Source organism: Psammomys obesus, unplaced genomic scaffold (assembly GCF_907164565.1).
Source record: "Psammomys obesus unplaced genomic scaffold, mPsaObe1.curated_primary_1811, whole genome shotgun sequence".
In the NCBI taxonomy this organism is placed as follows: Eukaryota; Metazoa; Chordata; class Mammalia; order Rodentia; family Muridae; genus Psammomys; species Psammomys obesus.
The window spans coordinates 25094138-25112077 of record NW_026585895.1 but is presented as its reverse complement, the minus strand read 5'-3'; the positions used below and the strand labels follow the sequence as shown (position 1 = coordinate 25112077).

The 17940-nt window shown below is 40.8% G+C and overlaps 1 protein-coding gene across 4 annotated transcripts in view; it reads right to left on the bottom strand.

The window, feature by feature from the left end:
• The window catches only part of Acvr1 (activin A receptor type 1), a 122981-nt gene that overhangs the window by 8605 nt on the left and 96436 nt on the right, over positions 1-17940 (bottom strand). For all 4 annotated transcript variants that reach the window (XM_055600121.1, XM_055600120.1, XM_055600122.1 and 1 more), the window contains 2 exons: positions 15208-15483; positions 10723-10920 (listed from right to left, as the gene is read on the bottom strand). In XM_055600121.1, coding sequence (XP_055456096.1) covers positions 10723-10920; positions 15208-15483 — 474 coding nt within the window. The remainder of the gene's footprint in view (positions 1-10722; positions 10921-15207; positions 15484-17940) is intronic.

Genomic DNA, 17940 nt, shown 5'->3' with positions numbered 1-17940 from the left:
ATATATATATATATATATATATATATATATATATATATATATATATATATATATATATATTATATTCTTCTCCTGCCACAGCAGAGATACAGAGCTCTGGGGACTCACCCACATCAGCTTCTGAGTACCAGGCCTAAGAACCCTGGTTCCAGGCATCGGAAAACAGGAACACACAACAAAGAACCATGGAGCCACCAAATGCCACAGAGACACACAGCTTTGCCCTCTTGACCACAGGCACTTGCTGGCTTAGTCTCATCTGTTGTCCTAGGATGCCTCTAGTTAAATGTGCATATTCAAAACCTGCACATCACATCCTCCAACTCAGAACCGCTAAATCAGAATTCTGGGGCTATATCCCAGCAGGGTCTCAGCAAGAGCTGCCGCTGCTTCTGATACCTACTCCAGTTTTAATTACTTCTCCAAGCAACCCCCACCTTTAATTCCTAAAGAAACTCACGCAGAAAAGGTGTGAAAACCCTGTTCTTTCCTAATAATTACAAACTCTGTGTCAACGTAACAGTACCAGTAAATTCCAAAAGAATCCTACTGAGAAATTCTTGACCGTGAAAATGGACTGGAGTCTCATTTCCTGTACAGAAACAGCATGAAGTTTATTACTAGTAGGAAATAAATGTAAAATTCTAATAAAAGTACAAAATATGACATATTTTTATGATCATGGTTCACTTGAGGATAGAACTATCTGGCCATCCATTTTTATAATAGACTCAGAAACTCAAAGGATATATAATTATAATAACCTCCTTATTATGAGATGTTCATATATTTAAATGAGGTGCATATTATACACAATAACTTCAAAAATATATATTATTTTAATGACAGCTCCTAAAGGTGGTAAGAAAGTAGGTACAGCACACCCTAGGGGGAGGGAAATACCGTAAATTAGGACAACCCTTGTGGAAAGCAATTTGGTACTGTGTGCCAAGCCATAAAAACATCCATATTCTGACCTATTAACTCTACTTCTTTTAAGATAAGTAATTAAATTCCCCAAGTGAAAAGTTACATGCACAAAAAAATGTCTACTACGGGCCTCAAATGTGAGACACAGGATGCCTAAGAATCTCGGAATGGCTACATTAGTAAGATATCATGTGATCATTTAAAAGAAAGCAGAGATTAACAGTAAGAGTTACATACAAGAGATGATACCAGCTAAGTTCAAACAGAGTGCTCATGGGAAAGGGAATGGGGAACATTAATGTACGAATGTGGGGGTGAAGGTAAGAGGGCAGCATTTCTCCTGCTTTTCTTTCTTCTCACTTTTCCTGTCTGGGGCTAGTGGAAGTTAAGATAAAACAGGGTTGCAAGAAGCACTGATTAGTTTCAAAGTCAGAGTTTAAATGAACTAATTTGTAGGGCTCTTGTTTGTCTGTCTGTTCGTTTTTGGTGTGTGTGTGTGTGTGTGTGTGTTGTATGTGTATGTGAATATTCATGGAAAATGAGGGATGAGAGAGAAAGAACAAGATCAAGTTAGTCACTGTCAGAAAGTAAGACATTAAAATGAGAGACAAGATCCCCTTATATTCCCTTTAAAAAAAAATCAAACCACATCATAGAACAGAAGCTCAACCCACAACATCTTAGGAAATAGCTAGACGCCTAAACTATGATGCAAAAAAGAGACCAATAAATCACAAAAACAACCAAAACATTCCCCCATCCACAGTTGTTGGTTTTCTTTTTTTCCAAAAATAACCTTAATCACAGGCTCTAGCAAGCAAACTAACATTTGTTTGGCTGAATTTTAAGCAGATGACTCTAACTTCAAACTGACTACTATTAATCACAGCTGATCTTTCAAGCCAGTTGGTTTGATGCCTGTGACGCTGACATGGGGCACATCTGTGACACATTCTTATGAAGCCCACACCACACGTTCCTGCCGGGCAGCCTGCTTGGTTCCCGGCTGCACCCCCAAAGCTGGTAATGAGCTACTGTGCTTGTCTATGGACACTAGCTTCCTCTTTGTTTGGGAAAGATGCCCCATCACACTGCTTGTGCTGGCACCAACCTTTTAAATACTCTTGTCAAGATAGATGCAGCAGGTCCCCTGAGCTCCATCTTCCAGACCGCTGCTCTGCTTGCCTTCCTATGGAGGCCTGCTGGCTTCAGAAACATCCAGGACAGACCCCTCCCCTCCCCCAAACCCCCTTCCTGCCATATCCCTGTGGGGCACAATCAGCAGCCATGAGCTGTCCCCTGAGCTCCATCATCCTGGCCACGTATCTCCCTGCATTCCCAAAGAGAACTGCTGGCCCCAGGTACATCCAGGAGTCCTGTAGGCACCAGAACATCCAGATGGCTAAAGAACAGCATAAAAACACAATCCATAAGAGCCAGGACAAGATGGCACAACCAGAGCCCAGCTATCCCACTACTGCAAGCCCTAGATGTCCTTACACAGCAGAAGCACAAGAAGATGGCCTTAAATCCAATCTTACATGGACAATAGAAGCCTTTAAAGATGAAATGAATAAATCCCTTACAGAAATACAGAAACAGAATCAAGTAGAATAAATAAATAAATAAATAAATAAATAAATAAATAAATAAATAAATAAGACAGTTTAAGAACTGAAAATGGAAATGGAAGCAAAAAAGAAAACGCAAACTGACAGAATACTGGAGATGGAAAAACCTAATGAAGAAAACAGGATCTATAGATGAAAGCATCACTAAGAAAATTCAAGAGATGGAAAAGAGAATCTTAGGTGAAGAAGCTACAATAGAATAAATCGATACATCGGTCAAGGAAAATACCAAATCTAAAAAGTTCCTGACACAAAACATCCAAGAAATATGGCACACTATGGAAAGACCAAACCAAAGAATAACAGGAATAGAAGAAGAAGAGTCCCAGCTCCAATGCCTGGAAAACATTTTTAACAAAATCACAAAAGAAAATTTCCCCAACCTAAAGAAAGAGAAGCCTATAACCATACAAGAAGCTTACAGAACGCCATTAGATTGGACCAGAAAAGAAAATCTCCCTGCCTCCAAATAATCAACACACTAAATGTACAGAACAATGAAAGAGTATTAAAACCTGCAAGGGTAAAAGGCTGAATAACATATAAATTTACACCTATCAGAATTATACCTGACTTCCAAAAAGAGACTCTAAAAGCCAGAAGAGCCTGAGCAAATGTCTTATAGACTCAAAGTGACCACAGACAGATGTAGGCCCAGATTACTATACCTACCAAAACTTTCAATCACCTTAAATGGAGAATAAAAAATATTCCATGACAAAACCAAATATAAACAATAACTATCCACAAATCTAGCCCCACAGAATATACTAGAAGAAAAACTCCGACCCACGGAGGTTAACTACACCCCCCACACAAAAAATCTCACAGGAAATAAATAACACCAGCAAAAAGAAAAGAAGCGCATGCATGTGCGTGCGCATGCGCGCGCGCACACACACACACACACACACACACACACACACACACACACACACACGCACACACTACCACCACCAAAATAACAGGTATTAGCAATCACTGGTCCTTAAAATTGCTCAACATCTGAGACCTGATATCCTATCAGGGGACTAGGGAAAGGGTATAGGGGAGAAGAGGGAGGGTAGGTGGCACTGGGAGGAGGCAAGGGAGAGGGCTACAGCAGGGACACAACATGAATAAATTGTAATGAATAAATATATAAACAAAATTCAATTCAAAAATCTTTTAAAAAGATCACTCAACATCAATGGACTCAATCCCTCCCCCCCAAAAAAAAGACACAAACTAACATAATAGATATGAAAAGAAGATCCATCATTCTGCTGCATACAAGAAACACACCTCAGTGACAAAGACAGGCATTACCTCAGAGTAGAGGGCAGGAAAAAAAGGTTTTCCAAGCAAACAGACCCAAGAAACAAGCTGGAGTAGCCATTCTACTATCTAATAAAATAGACTTTCAACCAAAATTAATCAAGAGATGGGGAAGGACACTTCATACTCATCAAAGGAAAAATCTAGCAAGATGACGTCTCAATTCTGATTATCTATGCCCCAAGCAAAAGGGTACCCACATTCTTAAAAGAAACATTACTAATGCTTAAATCACACATCAAACCCCACACTTTAATAGTGGGAGACTTCAACACCACACTCTTACCAACGGACAGATCATTGAGACAGAAACTGAACAGAGAAATAATGAACCTGACATGTTATGAATCAAATGGACCTAACAAACATCTACAGAACATTTCACCCAAACACAAATGAATATATCTTCTCAGCACCTCATAAAATATTCTCCAAGACCAACAAAGCCAAGATATATGGGCCTAGGGGACCCTGCAGAGACTGATGCACCAATCAAGGACCATACATGGAGAGGACCTAGACTTCCTACTCAGATGTAGCCCATAGGCAGCTCAGTCCCCATGTATGTTCCCTAATGAGGGCAGCAGGGGTCATCTCTGACATAAACTCTGCTCGTTGCCTGATCTTTGATCACTTCACCCAAGTGACCCAAGGTCACCTGGCAAGGGTGCCCTTGCCAAGCCATAGAGGCAGAGAATCCTGGAAGTCCTGATGAGATTTGATAGGCTATAATCAGAAGGTAGGAGAGGAAGACTCTCCCTTTTAGCAGACTAATGGAGGAGGATGGGGGGGAAGATGGAGGGTGGGTGAGACTGGGAGGAGGCAAGGGAGCAAGCTATAATCAGGATATAAAGTGAATAAATTATGAAAAATTAAAATTAAAAAATCTTCTCCAAAATTGACCATATACTCTGTCACAAAGCAAGCCTCAACAGATACACAAAAATTGAAATAATCCCTTGTATCTTATCAGACCACCATGAAGCTGGACTTCAACAACAACAGAAATAAGAAAAAGCCTACAAATGCATGGAAACTGAACAGATCTCTACTCAATGACCATTGGGTCAAGGAATAAATAAAGAAATAAATTGAGGACTTTCTAGAATTCAATGAAAACGAAAGCACAACATACCCATACTTATGGGACACAATGAAAGCAGTGTTAAGAGGAAAGATCATAGCACTAAGTGTCTTCATCAAGAAATTGAAGCTCTCATAGTAGGAACTGAACAGCACATCTGAAAGCTCTAAGAAAAAAAGAAGTAAACACACAAGAGAATAGATGGCAGGAAATAATCAAACTCAGGGCTGAAATCAACAAATTAGAAACAAAGAGAACAGCACAAATAATCAACTAAACCAAAAGTTGGTTCTTTGAGAAAATCAACAGGATAGATGAACCCTCAGCCAACTAACTAAAAGGCAAAGAGAGAATATCAAAGTTAATGAAATCAGAGATGAAAAGGGGGACATCACAACAGACACTAGGGAAATACAAAGGATCATTAGGTCTTACTTCAAAAACCTGTACTTCACAAATTTTGGAAAATGTAAATGAAATGAATGATTTTTTTGAGAATTCTATCCAACTTCCATAGAAGAGCTAATACCAGTGTTCCTTAAGCCATTTCACAAAATAGAAACAAAAATGAGAATGCCAAACTCATTCTATGAGATCACAGTCACCTTGATACATAAACCACAAAAAGACTCAACAAAGAGAATTTCAGACCAATTTCCCTGAGGAACATTGATGCAAAAATACTCAATAAAATGCTCACAAAACGAATCTAAAAACACATGAAAAATGTCATCCACCATTAAGTAGGCTTTATCCCAGGGATGCAGGGGTGGTTCAATATAGGAAAATCCATCAATGTGATCCACCATATAAACAAACTGAAAATTTAAAAAATTACATGATCATCTGATTAGATGCCGAAAGTCTTTGACAAAATCTAACACCCCTTTCTGTTAAAAATCTTGGAGAGATCAGGGATACAGGCACACACCTAAACACAATAAAGGTAATAATATACAGCAAGTTTATAGCCAACATGAAATTAATGGAGAGACATAGAAATCAATTCTACTGAAATCATGGGCAAGACAAGGCTGCCACTCTCTCCATATCTGTTCAATATAGTACCTGAAATTCTAGCAAAAGCAGTAAGACAACTAAAGGAGATTAAGGGGATACAAAATTGGAAAGTCAAGTATCACTATTTGCAGATAATCTAATAGTAGACATAAGTGACTCTAAAAATTCTACCAGAGAACTCCTACAGCTGATAAACACCTTCATCAAAGTGGCATGTTACAAAACTAAATCTAAATAGATAGATAGATAGATAGATAGATAGATAGATAGATAGATAGATAGATAAATAGATAAATAAATAAATAAAATAAGTAGCCCTCCTGTACCTAAATAATAAATGTGCTGAGAAAAAAAATTAGAGAAAAAGTAGCACAAATAGCCACAAATAATATAAAATATCTTTGGGTAACTCTAACCAAGCAAGTGAAAGACCTCTATGACAAGAACTTCAAGTCTTTGAAGAAAGAAAACGAAGAATATATTAAAAGATAGAAAGATCTCCCATGTTCATGTATCAGCAGGATTAACATACTAAAACTGGCCATCTTACCAAAAGCTATCTAGAGATTAAATGCAATTCTCATCAAAATTCTAACACAATTCTTTACAGGTCTTGAAAGACCAATATTCAACTTCATATGGAAAAAAAAAAAAAACTCAGAATAGCAAAAATTATTCAATACAGTAAATGAACTTCTGAAGATATCACTATCCCTGATTTTAAGCTGTACTACAGAATAATAGTAATAAAAACCTCATGGTGGGGCTGGACAAATGGCTCAGTGGTTAAGAGCACTGTCTGCTCTTCTAAAGGACCTTGGTTCAATTCCCAGCATCTACATGGCAGTTCACAACTGTCTGTAACCCCAGTTCCAAGGGATGTGACACCTTCACACTAATGCACATAAAAAATAAAATTAAATAAATTATTTTTTAAAAACTCATGGTATTAGCATGGCTTATCAATGGAACTTAATCAAAGAACTAGAAATAAACCCACACACCTACAGACACTTGATTTTTGACAAAGAAGCCAAAACCACACAATAGAACAAAGCTAGCATATTCAGCAAATGTTGCTGGATAGCTGCATGCAGAAGAATGCAAACAGATCTATTACACTGCACAAAACTCAAGTCCAAGTGAATTAAAGACCTCAACATAAAACCAGATACACTAAACCTAATAGAAGAGAAATTGAGGAAGAGCCTTGAATGCATTGGCACAGGAGACAACTTCCTAACACCAACAGCTCAGGCACTAAAATCAACAATTAATAAATAGGATCTCATGAAACTGAAAGGCTTCTGCAAGGCAAAAGACACCATCAAAAGGTCAAAAGAGCAGCCTACAGAGTGGGAAAAGTTCTTTACCAATCCTACATCTGGCCAAGGACTGATATCCAAAATATATTAAGAACTCAAGAAATTAAACACCAACAAACCAAATAATTCAATTAAAATGAAATACAGAGCTAAACAGAGAATTCTCAACAGAGGAATCTTGAATGGCCAAGAAGCACTTAAAAAAAAAAAACTTCAATGTCCTTAGTCATTAGGAAAATGCAAATCAAAACGACTCTGAGATTCCATCTTAGACCTGTCAGAATGGCTAAGATTAAAAAAACAAAACAAAACAAAACTCAAGTGACAGCACATGCTGGCGAAAATGTAGAGCAAGGAGGGAACCCTCCTCCATGCTATTAGGAGTGCAAACTTGTACAACCACTTTGAAAATCAATTTGGTGGTTTCTCAAAAAATTGGGAATAATTCTACTCAAGACCCAGCTATACCTCTCCTGGACATATACCCAAAAGACACTCTACCATTCCACAAAGAAACTTGCTCAACTATGTTCATAGCAGCTTTATTCATAATAGCTAGAAACTGGAAACAACCTAGATGTTCCTCAACTGAAGAATGGATAAAGAAAATGTGTTTCATTTACACAAAGAAATACTACTCAGCTATTAAAAAAAATAACATCATGAAATTTGCAGGCAAATGAACGGCACTAGAAAAATATCATCCTAAGTGAGATAATCCAGACCCAGAAAGACAATCATGGCATGTACTCACTTATAAGCGGATACGAGCCATAAAGTATAGGATAATCATGCTACAATCCACAGGCCCTAAGAAGCTAAGTAACAAGGAGAGCCCAAGGGAGGATGTTTGAATCTCACACAGAAGAGAAAATAAAATAGACATTGGAAGTATATAGATGGAGGTGAGATAGAGGATGGGGAGGGGAGCAGGAGGGATCAAGTATGAAAAGGACTGAGGGGAAGAGAACTGGGAAAAGGAACTGAAATTGGTAGTGGGGGCACATCTCTGGAGCTAGCTAGAACAAGGGAAACTCCCAGGAATCTATAAGGGTCACCCTAGCTAAGACTCCTAGCAACAGAAATATCGAACCTGAAATGGCCACCTCTTGTAACTAGGCAAGACTTATGACACAGAGATGGAAACACCAAACCAACCCACACAACCTTCAGCCCAAAATGTGTCCTGCCTATAAGATGCACAATGATAAAATGGAACAGAAACTGAGGGAATGGCCAGCCAATGATTGGCCCAACTTGAGACCCATCCTATGAAAGAGAGCCAACCCCGATCATTATTAATCATATTCTGATCTACTTGCACACAGGAGCAAGTAACTGTCCCCTGAGGGGCTTCACCCAGTAGCTGATAGAAACAGATGTAGAGACGCAAAGCCAAACATTAGATGGAGTTTGGGGAATCTTGTGGAAGAGGGGGATGAAGGATTGAAGAAGCCAGAGAGGTCAAGGACACCACAAGAAAATCTACAATCAACTAACCAACCAAAGAGCATGTATGTACAGACCTAGACCCCCTACACATATGTAACAGATGTGCAGCATGGTCTTCATGAGGGCCCCCTGACAAGCGAAGCAGGGCTGTCTCTGGCTCTGTTTCCTGCCTCTGGATCCCTTTCCCCTAAATGGGCTGCCTAGACCTACTGCCTCTTGATATGCCAAGGGAGGTTGGTATACCTGTGAGGCCTCTCCTGCTCTGAGGAGGAAAGGAAGGGGGGGCAAGATTAAGAGGAAAGGGAGGAACCTACAGTTGGGATGGGATGTAAAGTACCTAAAAAAAATAATAAATGGGGGTGGGGATAGATTACGCAGAATCAGACTTTCCCCCCTTAGTTCTAACGCACAAATGACTGGGGAACAGTGGAGAAATAAAGCTGGTGTGCAATCTCAGGCAAAGTTCAAAACTTTATAAACCAGCGAGGCAATCTCTCTGTCGCAAACTGATCCCGAGCGCCTCGATGGCACCAACTGAAAGGCGGTGGATTGAGAAACAAGTACCAGAAAATGTTCATGGCTCCATAAAAAGGGACTATCATGTTACAGTTCGTGGATGTCTAACCTGAATCATTTGCCATAACGTCCTTAGAGGGTGTGTTCAAAGCAGACACACTGATGTCACAAAAATCCCTATCATGAAGGCATACCAACTTCAGCTATTATATCAAATTACTCAACTCTATTTCCAATCCCAGAACCTCTTCATCTCTGGCCGTATTAGTCACAAAAATTATAATTACTCCATAAACCTCACTCCTTATACCAGTAGATGGTGGATATGGCACAGATATTAGATTTCATATCTTCTTTCTAGAAAACTTCAGATATGGGATCCCAGTGGTTCACAAGCTTTTCAAAATGTCTTTTAAAAAAAATGAAAAAAAAATTTAAGCATCATTTTCTTTTCTTTTCATGGGATAATTTTAGATATATATTTTCTAGATATATGAAGTTCATCAAGTTAGTTCAAGGAATTCTGCTGTGAAAACCACTCTGTGTTGTTAGGGCCCCCTAAGCTGACAGAATAAGAATTAGTGCTCTCGAAACCAATCATGTGAGGCTCACTCAAGCACCTGGTAGATGCGAGGGAGAGCTAGCAGTGGGAGGCAGGGGCTAAAAAAAAATGGCAGATGGGCCAAGTGAGGTGGTCCATGTCTTTGATTTCAACCCCTAGTAGTAGAGACAGTCAGATCTCTGTGAGTTCCAGGCTAGTCTGGTCTACAAAATGAGTTTCCACCTCTGAGGAAGAGAGGAAGGGAAGAAGGGAGGAAGAGAGAAAAGGAGGAAGGGAGGGAAGGAGGGAGGGTAGGAGGGAGGAAGCAAGCAAGCAAGGAAGGGTAACAAATGCTTTCCTATTGGCTAAGACAACATAAAATCACTTCACCAGGTCAACAACAACCACCCATCTGTGGCCCTTGAAGTTAAATTTGACCCATTCAAAAAGTACTGAGTGCTCCTTACAAAGGAATGCCTTCCAAATGTGGAAACTGACTTTTCTCAATAATCCAATGATAAGAAAAGAATTCTGCAACAGCAGGGTGCTTACATAAGAGCCGCTCATTCCTCTTAAGTTAAATCTAGATTATGGAGGAACAAAGAGGGAAGGACAGCGAGAAGAGAGTCAAACAGAAAGCCAGAACAGGGAAGGAAATAAGGAGCAAGAGACCCAAACAAAAATCAAGTTTAAAAAAAAAAATAAAAATAGGCTACTCCAAAAATAGTTGTTGGGCTGTTCTTGCTCTGTTGTATTTCAAACACAGCGCCATTACACAGTTAACCCACCAGAAGCCAGGCAAGTGTGGTTGGATTCAAGGAACAATGCCGCTTCCATAGTCCCCGGTGCCTTCTGGCTATGCAGCATCAAGAGAGAGCATAGACAAAGACAATGCCAGACACTTACCGTTGCTCACCATCCGCCTGGCCACTTCCCACAGGACGAGGCCAAAGGCCCAAATATCAACCCTCTTGTAAGAATCAAAGCAGTCCACTTGGATGGTTTCATCGAGAACTTCGGGAGCCATGTAGCGCTTGGTCCCCACACGGGGATTGTTTCCCACATCGAGCTGGTTGGTGCTCTGGGAATGCATAACTGCTAGGCCTAAAGGGGAAAGAAAAGACAGTGTGATTAGCTACTGTCTCTCTCCAACAGGGCAGCTGGAGGGATTTAAAACAACCCCGATCAAGCGCGCCCTCTGGTGGTAAGTTGTACACCAAGAGTACCCCGAGTATCCCAGATTACTCGTGACTTTGGCAGTGAGAGCATGAACCACGACTAATTTGAGGACGATTAGGAGGCTATCAAGTTGATATATGAAGCTCTAGGGGATAAAGGTTTTCGTAAATGGCAGACCGAAACACTAAAGCAATACGAGGCCGTGTTTGAAGCTCACAGAAAAGCAGGCTCACACGGCGCATCACGTGTGTTCCTCAATGTGGCTTAAAAACCAGCAAATTAAACTCTCAAACGCCACCGCTTCTCCCACTTGTCTCCACACACAAATTTTTTGACGGTGTGAAACCAAAAACCTGAGGTAATTTAATGTACCATAAAGGGCAAGCTACGGCAGGTTCTGCTGCCTCCCCAAAGGGACAGGAGCCTATCAGAGCAATCAGCCTGGCCTGAACCCACAGGCCTTCCCCTGGAATCATGGGAACAGACGGCAATAGGCTGAACCCTGACTCGAAGTGCATCTCTCTCGTTAAATGGTTCCAAAGCACTTAGACCATGGCTCATTTCTGAATTCCTCAGTCAATTAGGGAGACCTGCCGTTACCCACTAGCCACTGGGGAAAGACAGATTTGTGCATGGCTTATTTGAGGATGGAATTATTTATTGGTGCATAAACAGACCATCTTAAAATGATTGCTATAACACTCGGTATAATGAGAAGTGCCAAATGGGATCAAGATGACGCTAGAAACTTTGCAATCCAAAGGTGCCTTGGCATCCCCTCCAGTTCTCTGTAGTGAATGGATTTTTTCAGGCCATAGCTTGGCATGCATGACTCCATACAAGGCCAGTGAGCACATGCCATCTCAGCCTTCAGAATTAGCAAAGATTTTAGCAACTGCCTTTATCTAAAGCAGGCTGGTTCTTCTTTCTCTGTCTTCGGCTGTTGTGAAAATTTTCCAAATCATGTATGTTCCTCTGCCATTCCTAAAACTACAGTTAAAACATCAGAGCGCTGTAACGGGGCATTTGAAACAGACACGGCCAAGCCAGCTGTTCTAGATTTTAGTTTTGTCCAGAAAGTTGGGCTAGACTAATAAAGTATGCCAAAAGTGACCATGTGTATATTTAAGATGAGGGCACAATAGGCAGGATAAAACTTTTCCCAATTGTTTTCTTTGCCTCATTCATTATGCTAAGATGACGCGCAGTGAATAACCCCGGGGAGAGGCCCACATGCAGCCACTAGAGCTTGCTGCCAAGAGCCACATGACTCCACCATACTGGAAGAGGCCACAGCCAATGCTTCAAATGACTGGAGCCCTGACCAACGGCTTATCAGCAAGTACCTGCAATCCCAGCACCCGGGTGGGCAGAGGCAGGAGAATTTCTACAAGTATTAAGACCAGTGCGTTCCAGGTCAGCTAGGCCTAAATACTGGAGACACTGTCTCAAAACAAACAATAACAACAACAACAACAAAACACCAGAAGATGCTAGATGCTATGTTTTACAAAGAGCCTTACCTAGTAGAGGGTAATTATCACAATAAAGAAGAAGGAAAAAAAAGCAATTTATAAATCTTGACTCAACTGTTATTCGGGAAAGCCAAAAAATAACCGTCATGTATGGTGGCACATACATCTGTAATATAAAATAGCACCTATAATACAAAAATTATATTAAAAAGAATATAAAAATAGGGAACTGAGACAGGGGTATCCAAGCCTAGGCTACAAAGTAGGCTCCAGGCCAGTCTGGGTTACACAGCAAGACCTTGATGATTTTTAGATGAGATTAAACTGTAGTTTGGGAAGATGTATTTTGATATCTATTTTGAGATATTTAGTAATAAAGTGCTATAATGTCTGTCACACACCCCAAAAGTCATAAAAATACACAAGCACAGGAGGGAAAATGTAAAGAAACCTTCAATTTTGAATCTAGGAGTCACTGTTACATTCTTTCAAACCTTTTATGTGACGTTTTCATTTGCAAGTATTTTTAATAACAAAGTTTATTTTTAACTAATTAAAAATGTATATGCTTAGCTTTTTTTTTTTTTTTTTATAACAAAATGTTGGAAAAATCCACCAGCTACAGTTTCAGCAGCATTGATAACAGAACACTCTTCCTGATGGCTGATCCTCAATTTCTGGGTAAACCATGAAAAATTACATGCACTTAACGCCGTCAAGAGACATTACCAGTCTCTTGCAGTGACTTGGAAACACGGGTTTGTACAGCAGCTACTGCACCTAATTGGAAGGCTTCATACCTAAAGATGCAGCTGAACTTAATTAATTAATTAGCTGGACTTCCCAGCAAAATCCCACGTCTCTCTCCTCACCAATCCCATAAACCACAACCAGAAGCTGCCCTGTTATAGTACAACAGCAGCCCTCACCTGAATCCTTATGAGACATTCTTAGCAATGCCTGAATCCCCTCATAATCCTGTACGGCGGGCACAACTGTCGTTGAGTTACATGAGAAAAACATGAACAATCACCATGAAGGTGCCAATGGCATACAAGTTCAGAGCACCACATTCCGCACAAAAGCCCTCCTTAACTAGGACCCTTTGACCCTTGGACAGAGGGTAAGTAGTGTCAGTCAGCCCTTGAGCCAGGTAAACAATAGGTAAATAAGCATGCAAAAGAAAAAAAAAAAAAGGCAGAATTTGCACACAAATCACTGTGGCTCCAAGAGTGTTGACAGAAGCTGTGCAAGTTTCTTTCATCACAACCCAAATGGCTGCACGAAGCTTTGGGAACACGCCCTTAACTTTGCAAAGCACTGTAAATAATAATAATAATAATAATAATAATAATAATAATAATAATAATAACAACTCCCCAACGTGCAAGCAAAGAGTCTACAGTGAATCAAAGAAAATAAATCTCCCTAACATGTCAAATTCTGTCTTAAAAAAAAAAAATCACCTCCCCACCCCGCAAGGGAGGAGCAGCCCTGTTAGGCCACAGAGGAGAGCTTTGCAGCCAGTCCTGAAGATACCTGATAAAACAGGATCAGATGAATGGGGAGGAGGTCCCCCTATCAGTGGACTTGGCAAGGGGCACGGTGGAGATGAGGGAGGGAGGGACTGGGAGGGAAGGAGGGATCGGGACACGGCTGGGATACAGAGTTAATAAAATGTAACTGATAAGAAAAAAATAAAATTAAAAAAAAATGGAGAATAAAAAAAAAGAAGAGATGAAAGAAAAAAAAGTAAAAAAAAATCAAACAAAAATAAACTAATCTCATTATACAATTAAAGCTGACTCTACCTAAACCTTTACCAGAATGAGGAGCCTCACCAGCAAATTAGAATGAAAAAAACATCACAGGGTTCTTATTAGCACAATTATGCAGCTAAAATTTCATGGGTAGATACTATTTTGCAGAATTAGCCATGAAGATCGTCTCATCTATAGCACAAATGAAGCTCCATCACCAGACCCAAAACCCAAGAGGGTAGCCAGGCTTCAACCCGGCAAAGGGTGAGTTATCTCACGGATAACTACCTCCACTTGATAACTCTGCTTTGGCCACAGAAGGATGATGACTTCATGAACCATTTTGAAGACAAACCATTCCGTGAAATCCCCTTTCATGCAAAAGTTTGTGAAGAAAGAAAGCAACAGTAGGTGTTGCTGGTGAGGGTGGGATAGGGGCTGAGTGAACGAGCCTAATCTGAAGAACAGGGCAGTCTACAGAGGCTTAGGGCTTACAGCTTTTGTCAAAACTCTGAAAATATAAGCTTTGAGTGTTTCACGATGGCTAAATTGTACCTGAAAGGGGTTAAAAAAAAGTCAATGAACAAATAAGCACTTTACTTAATGGAATATTAGTCTGAATGTTGAAGATGTCAGAGAAAAGAATGCTTTTGTTGGCAACTTGCTTTGAAATGCTCACAGATTAACATGAATGAATGGATGGATAGATGAATGTATTGTAAGCATTTTTAGAGCTGTAAAATGTTAATGAGGGGTGCAGTGACGAAAGCCGTACACACGTACACACGTACACACACACACACACACACACACACACACACACACGTGCTGGTGATAACGACAGTCAGGTTTTCTGAATGGATGAAGTTTTTAGCACAACACATGAGGAGGAGAAACGAGAAACGGGTACAATCTGGCTAAACGCCGGGGTACGACATTAGTAAATGTGGTAACGAAGAATATTTTTGAAGGTTTACCCAGATCTGCTATGCAGCACTGTCCATTCTTCTTCACCAGGATGTTTTTGCTCTTTAGATCTCGATGGGCAATGGCGGACTTCCCTTGCGTCCCAAATATCTCTATGTGCAAATGTGCAAGGCCACTAGCTATGGACAGCACTATCCGAAGGCAGCTAACCGTGTCCAGGGTGGTGAGCTGTAGGTAGTCATACAACGATCCCATCTCGTGGTAATGTGTGATTAGCCACAGCTGGGTACTGGAGTGTCTGGATGTCATGTCGGAAGCAATGAAACCTGGGAAGGAGGACAGAGTTTTCACTGTGAGACCTCCACCACATAACCCCGAGGACCGAAAACAGTCACAGAGCAGACCGGATCTAGAACAACAACAACAAAAATAATTAACAATGACAAAAGCAACGAAGAATAGCATCTACTCTTTAGGGGCGGAGCTAATGAACAGCAAACTGAAAGGACTTCTTTCAAACACTCGCACACAGTAGGAAGAGTCGCACAGCATTTATACTTTTGTGCTCACCCATAATAGGATTTTTAAACTCTTTGCTATGTCAATGCTCCAAATAGTACCCTAAAACCCTACAAAACCTGGAACACACACGCTTGCCTTCTAGTCCTGACTGGCTGTGGTTTTTATGTAATATAGGTTGCTCCCGTGATCTCTTTAGGTTATATTTGCTCCACCATAAAATAATATGAAATGATTGATTCATTACGAAGGAAAACAAAAACAAAAAACAAAACAAAACAGTCACCTGGTGGTGGTGGCATGCATCTTTAATCCCAGCACTTGGGAGGCAGAGGCAGGTAGATCTCTGTGAGTCTGAGGCCAGCCTGGTCTACAGAGCAAATTCTGGTGTATTTAAGGCTCCACAGAGAAATCCTGTCTCAAAGAAAGCAAAACCAAAACAAAACAAAGTCAAATGTCATGTGTATTTCTGATGTTCCTATCAAACACATAGTAAAAATACAAGGATCATATCTTTGGGCTGGAACAGTCCAACTGAAAAAGGGAAAAATCACAATAGGAAATGGATACTGCAGCATGCGTATGAAAAGGTACCATGAGCCAAGCACCCAGAATCTGAATAGCTCAGAGCAGGCAGAATTCTCTTGCTACCATGCCAGCTGTACCCTCAGCAGTATCTAAATAAATCTTTTCTAAGAGAAATCATGTTAATAACTCAGAGTAGACATGGGAGTAGGCTTTCTTCCAGAGGTGACAGGTGAACTTGTCTTAAAGAGAAATAAACCAGTAACAGACTCAGAGACATGAAGCTCCTTTCGTGCACATTCTAAGCACACTCAAGGGACTCTTAATCTGCATTAACTTTCCCCCAAAATAAAGATGCCAAACTAGAAAGTGCCATTCCAAAGAAGCCAGACTACTAACACACACCTGTGCCCTAGCCAGTACTGATTTCTTCCCCCGAGGAAACAATAATCACATGTAACAAGCAAGTTCTTTTGCCCTCACCTTCCCTGCGACCCTTAGCCCTTAAGGAAAGATTTTGTTTGTACCATTTGTTATGTTCTAAGCCAGAAAAAAAGAACTTTGAAATGAGCAGGATACTTTTTTTTTTCAACTGTTTACCCCTCAGGTTTTTATGTAAGTATGTTTGCTTCCCAGCGCCGGAGCACTGTTGTGGGACATTTGTGTTTGGAATCCAAAGCAGTCCATCATTAATAAAAGCTGAGCAGGTACCTGGTGGCAGGGACTCAGATTCACCCGCTGGATATAACCCAGGTAGAGGATGGTTTGACCAAATCTTTTGGCCAGAGCCATCCTCCCAGGCTCTTCGAGAATGAAAGGTCCTCTAAAGAATAATCGAAAACCTGTGAAGTTGTCAGTGGCAGCGCTCTCAGGAAGCAGCAGAGGTACCGGGATGCAAGAGGTTGAGATAGTTGCTCTCTAAAGCTATAGCACTACTTCACATACTGGCTCCACCATCCGTGAGCTACGTGGTCATGATCAATGCACACAAAAATCTCCATCATGCTTTGCTTGTTTATAAGATGAGGGTGAGGATGCTTACCCTGAAGGGATAAGGAAGCGAGAGGGAGAGCGTTCAAAACGCTTCATGTGAAGCTGAGCACACAGCATGCAGGAAGAAGGTTTCCATTTTGCATTTTCAGCGATAGCTTGCTCCCCTCCCTCCCAGAGGACTCAAGACACAGTGACATTAAGCAGTCAACAGGATTCTTGTGTGTGAGCTCGTGTGTACACGCGCACACAGGTGTGTGTATGTGTTCATGGTGTGAGAGCATACCTGTGAGAGGGTTCATGTGTGTAGCTCACAGAACAAGCTCGGGTGTCAGTCCTTGCTTTTCGTGTTGCTTGAGGCATGGTCTCTCTTGTGTATACAATGCTAACTGGCTCATGAGCTTCTAGCACTTATCCTGTCTCCATCCCCAGTCTCCAACTAGGGGTGTGCTGGGCTTACAAAAGGCCTGTACTACAGCACAGCTTTTACTTGGGTTCTAGGGATCCAAGCTCAGTCTGCAGGTCCAGCGAAATAACCACTTTACCTGCTGATACATCGCCCCAGTCCCTTAATGCTGCTTTACCTTTTAAATTACATTCATTTTTATTGTTACATATTTATTCTGTGTGTACCTGCATGTGTACACGCGCACTCATGGCACATAGTGGAAGTCAAAGAATAATGGGTGGGAGTCTTGTTTTCTCCTACCATGGGGATCCCAGGGACTGAACTCGGGGCAAACTCAAGT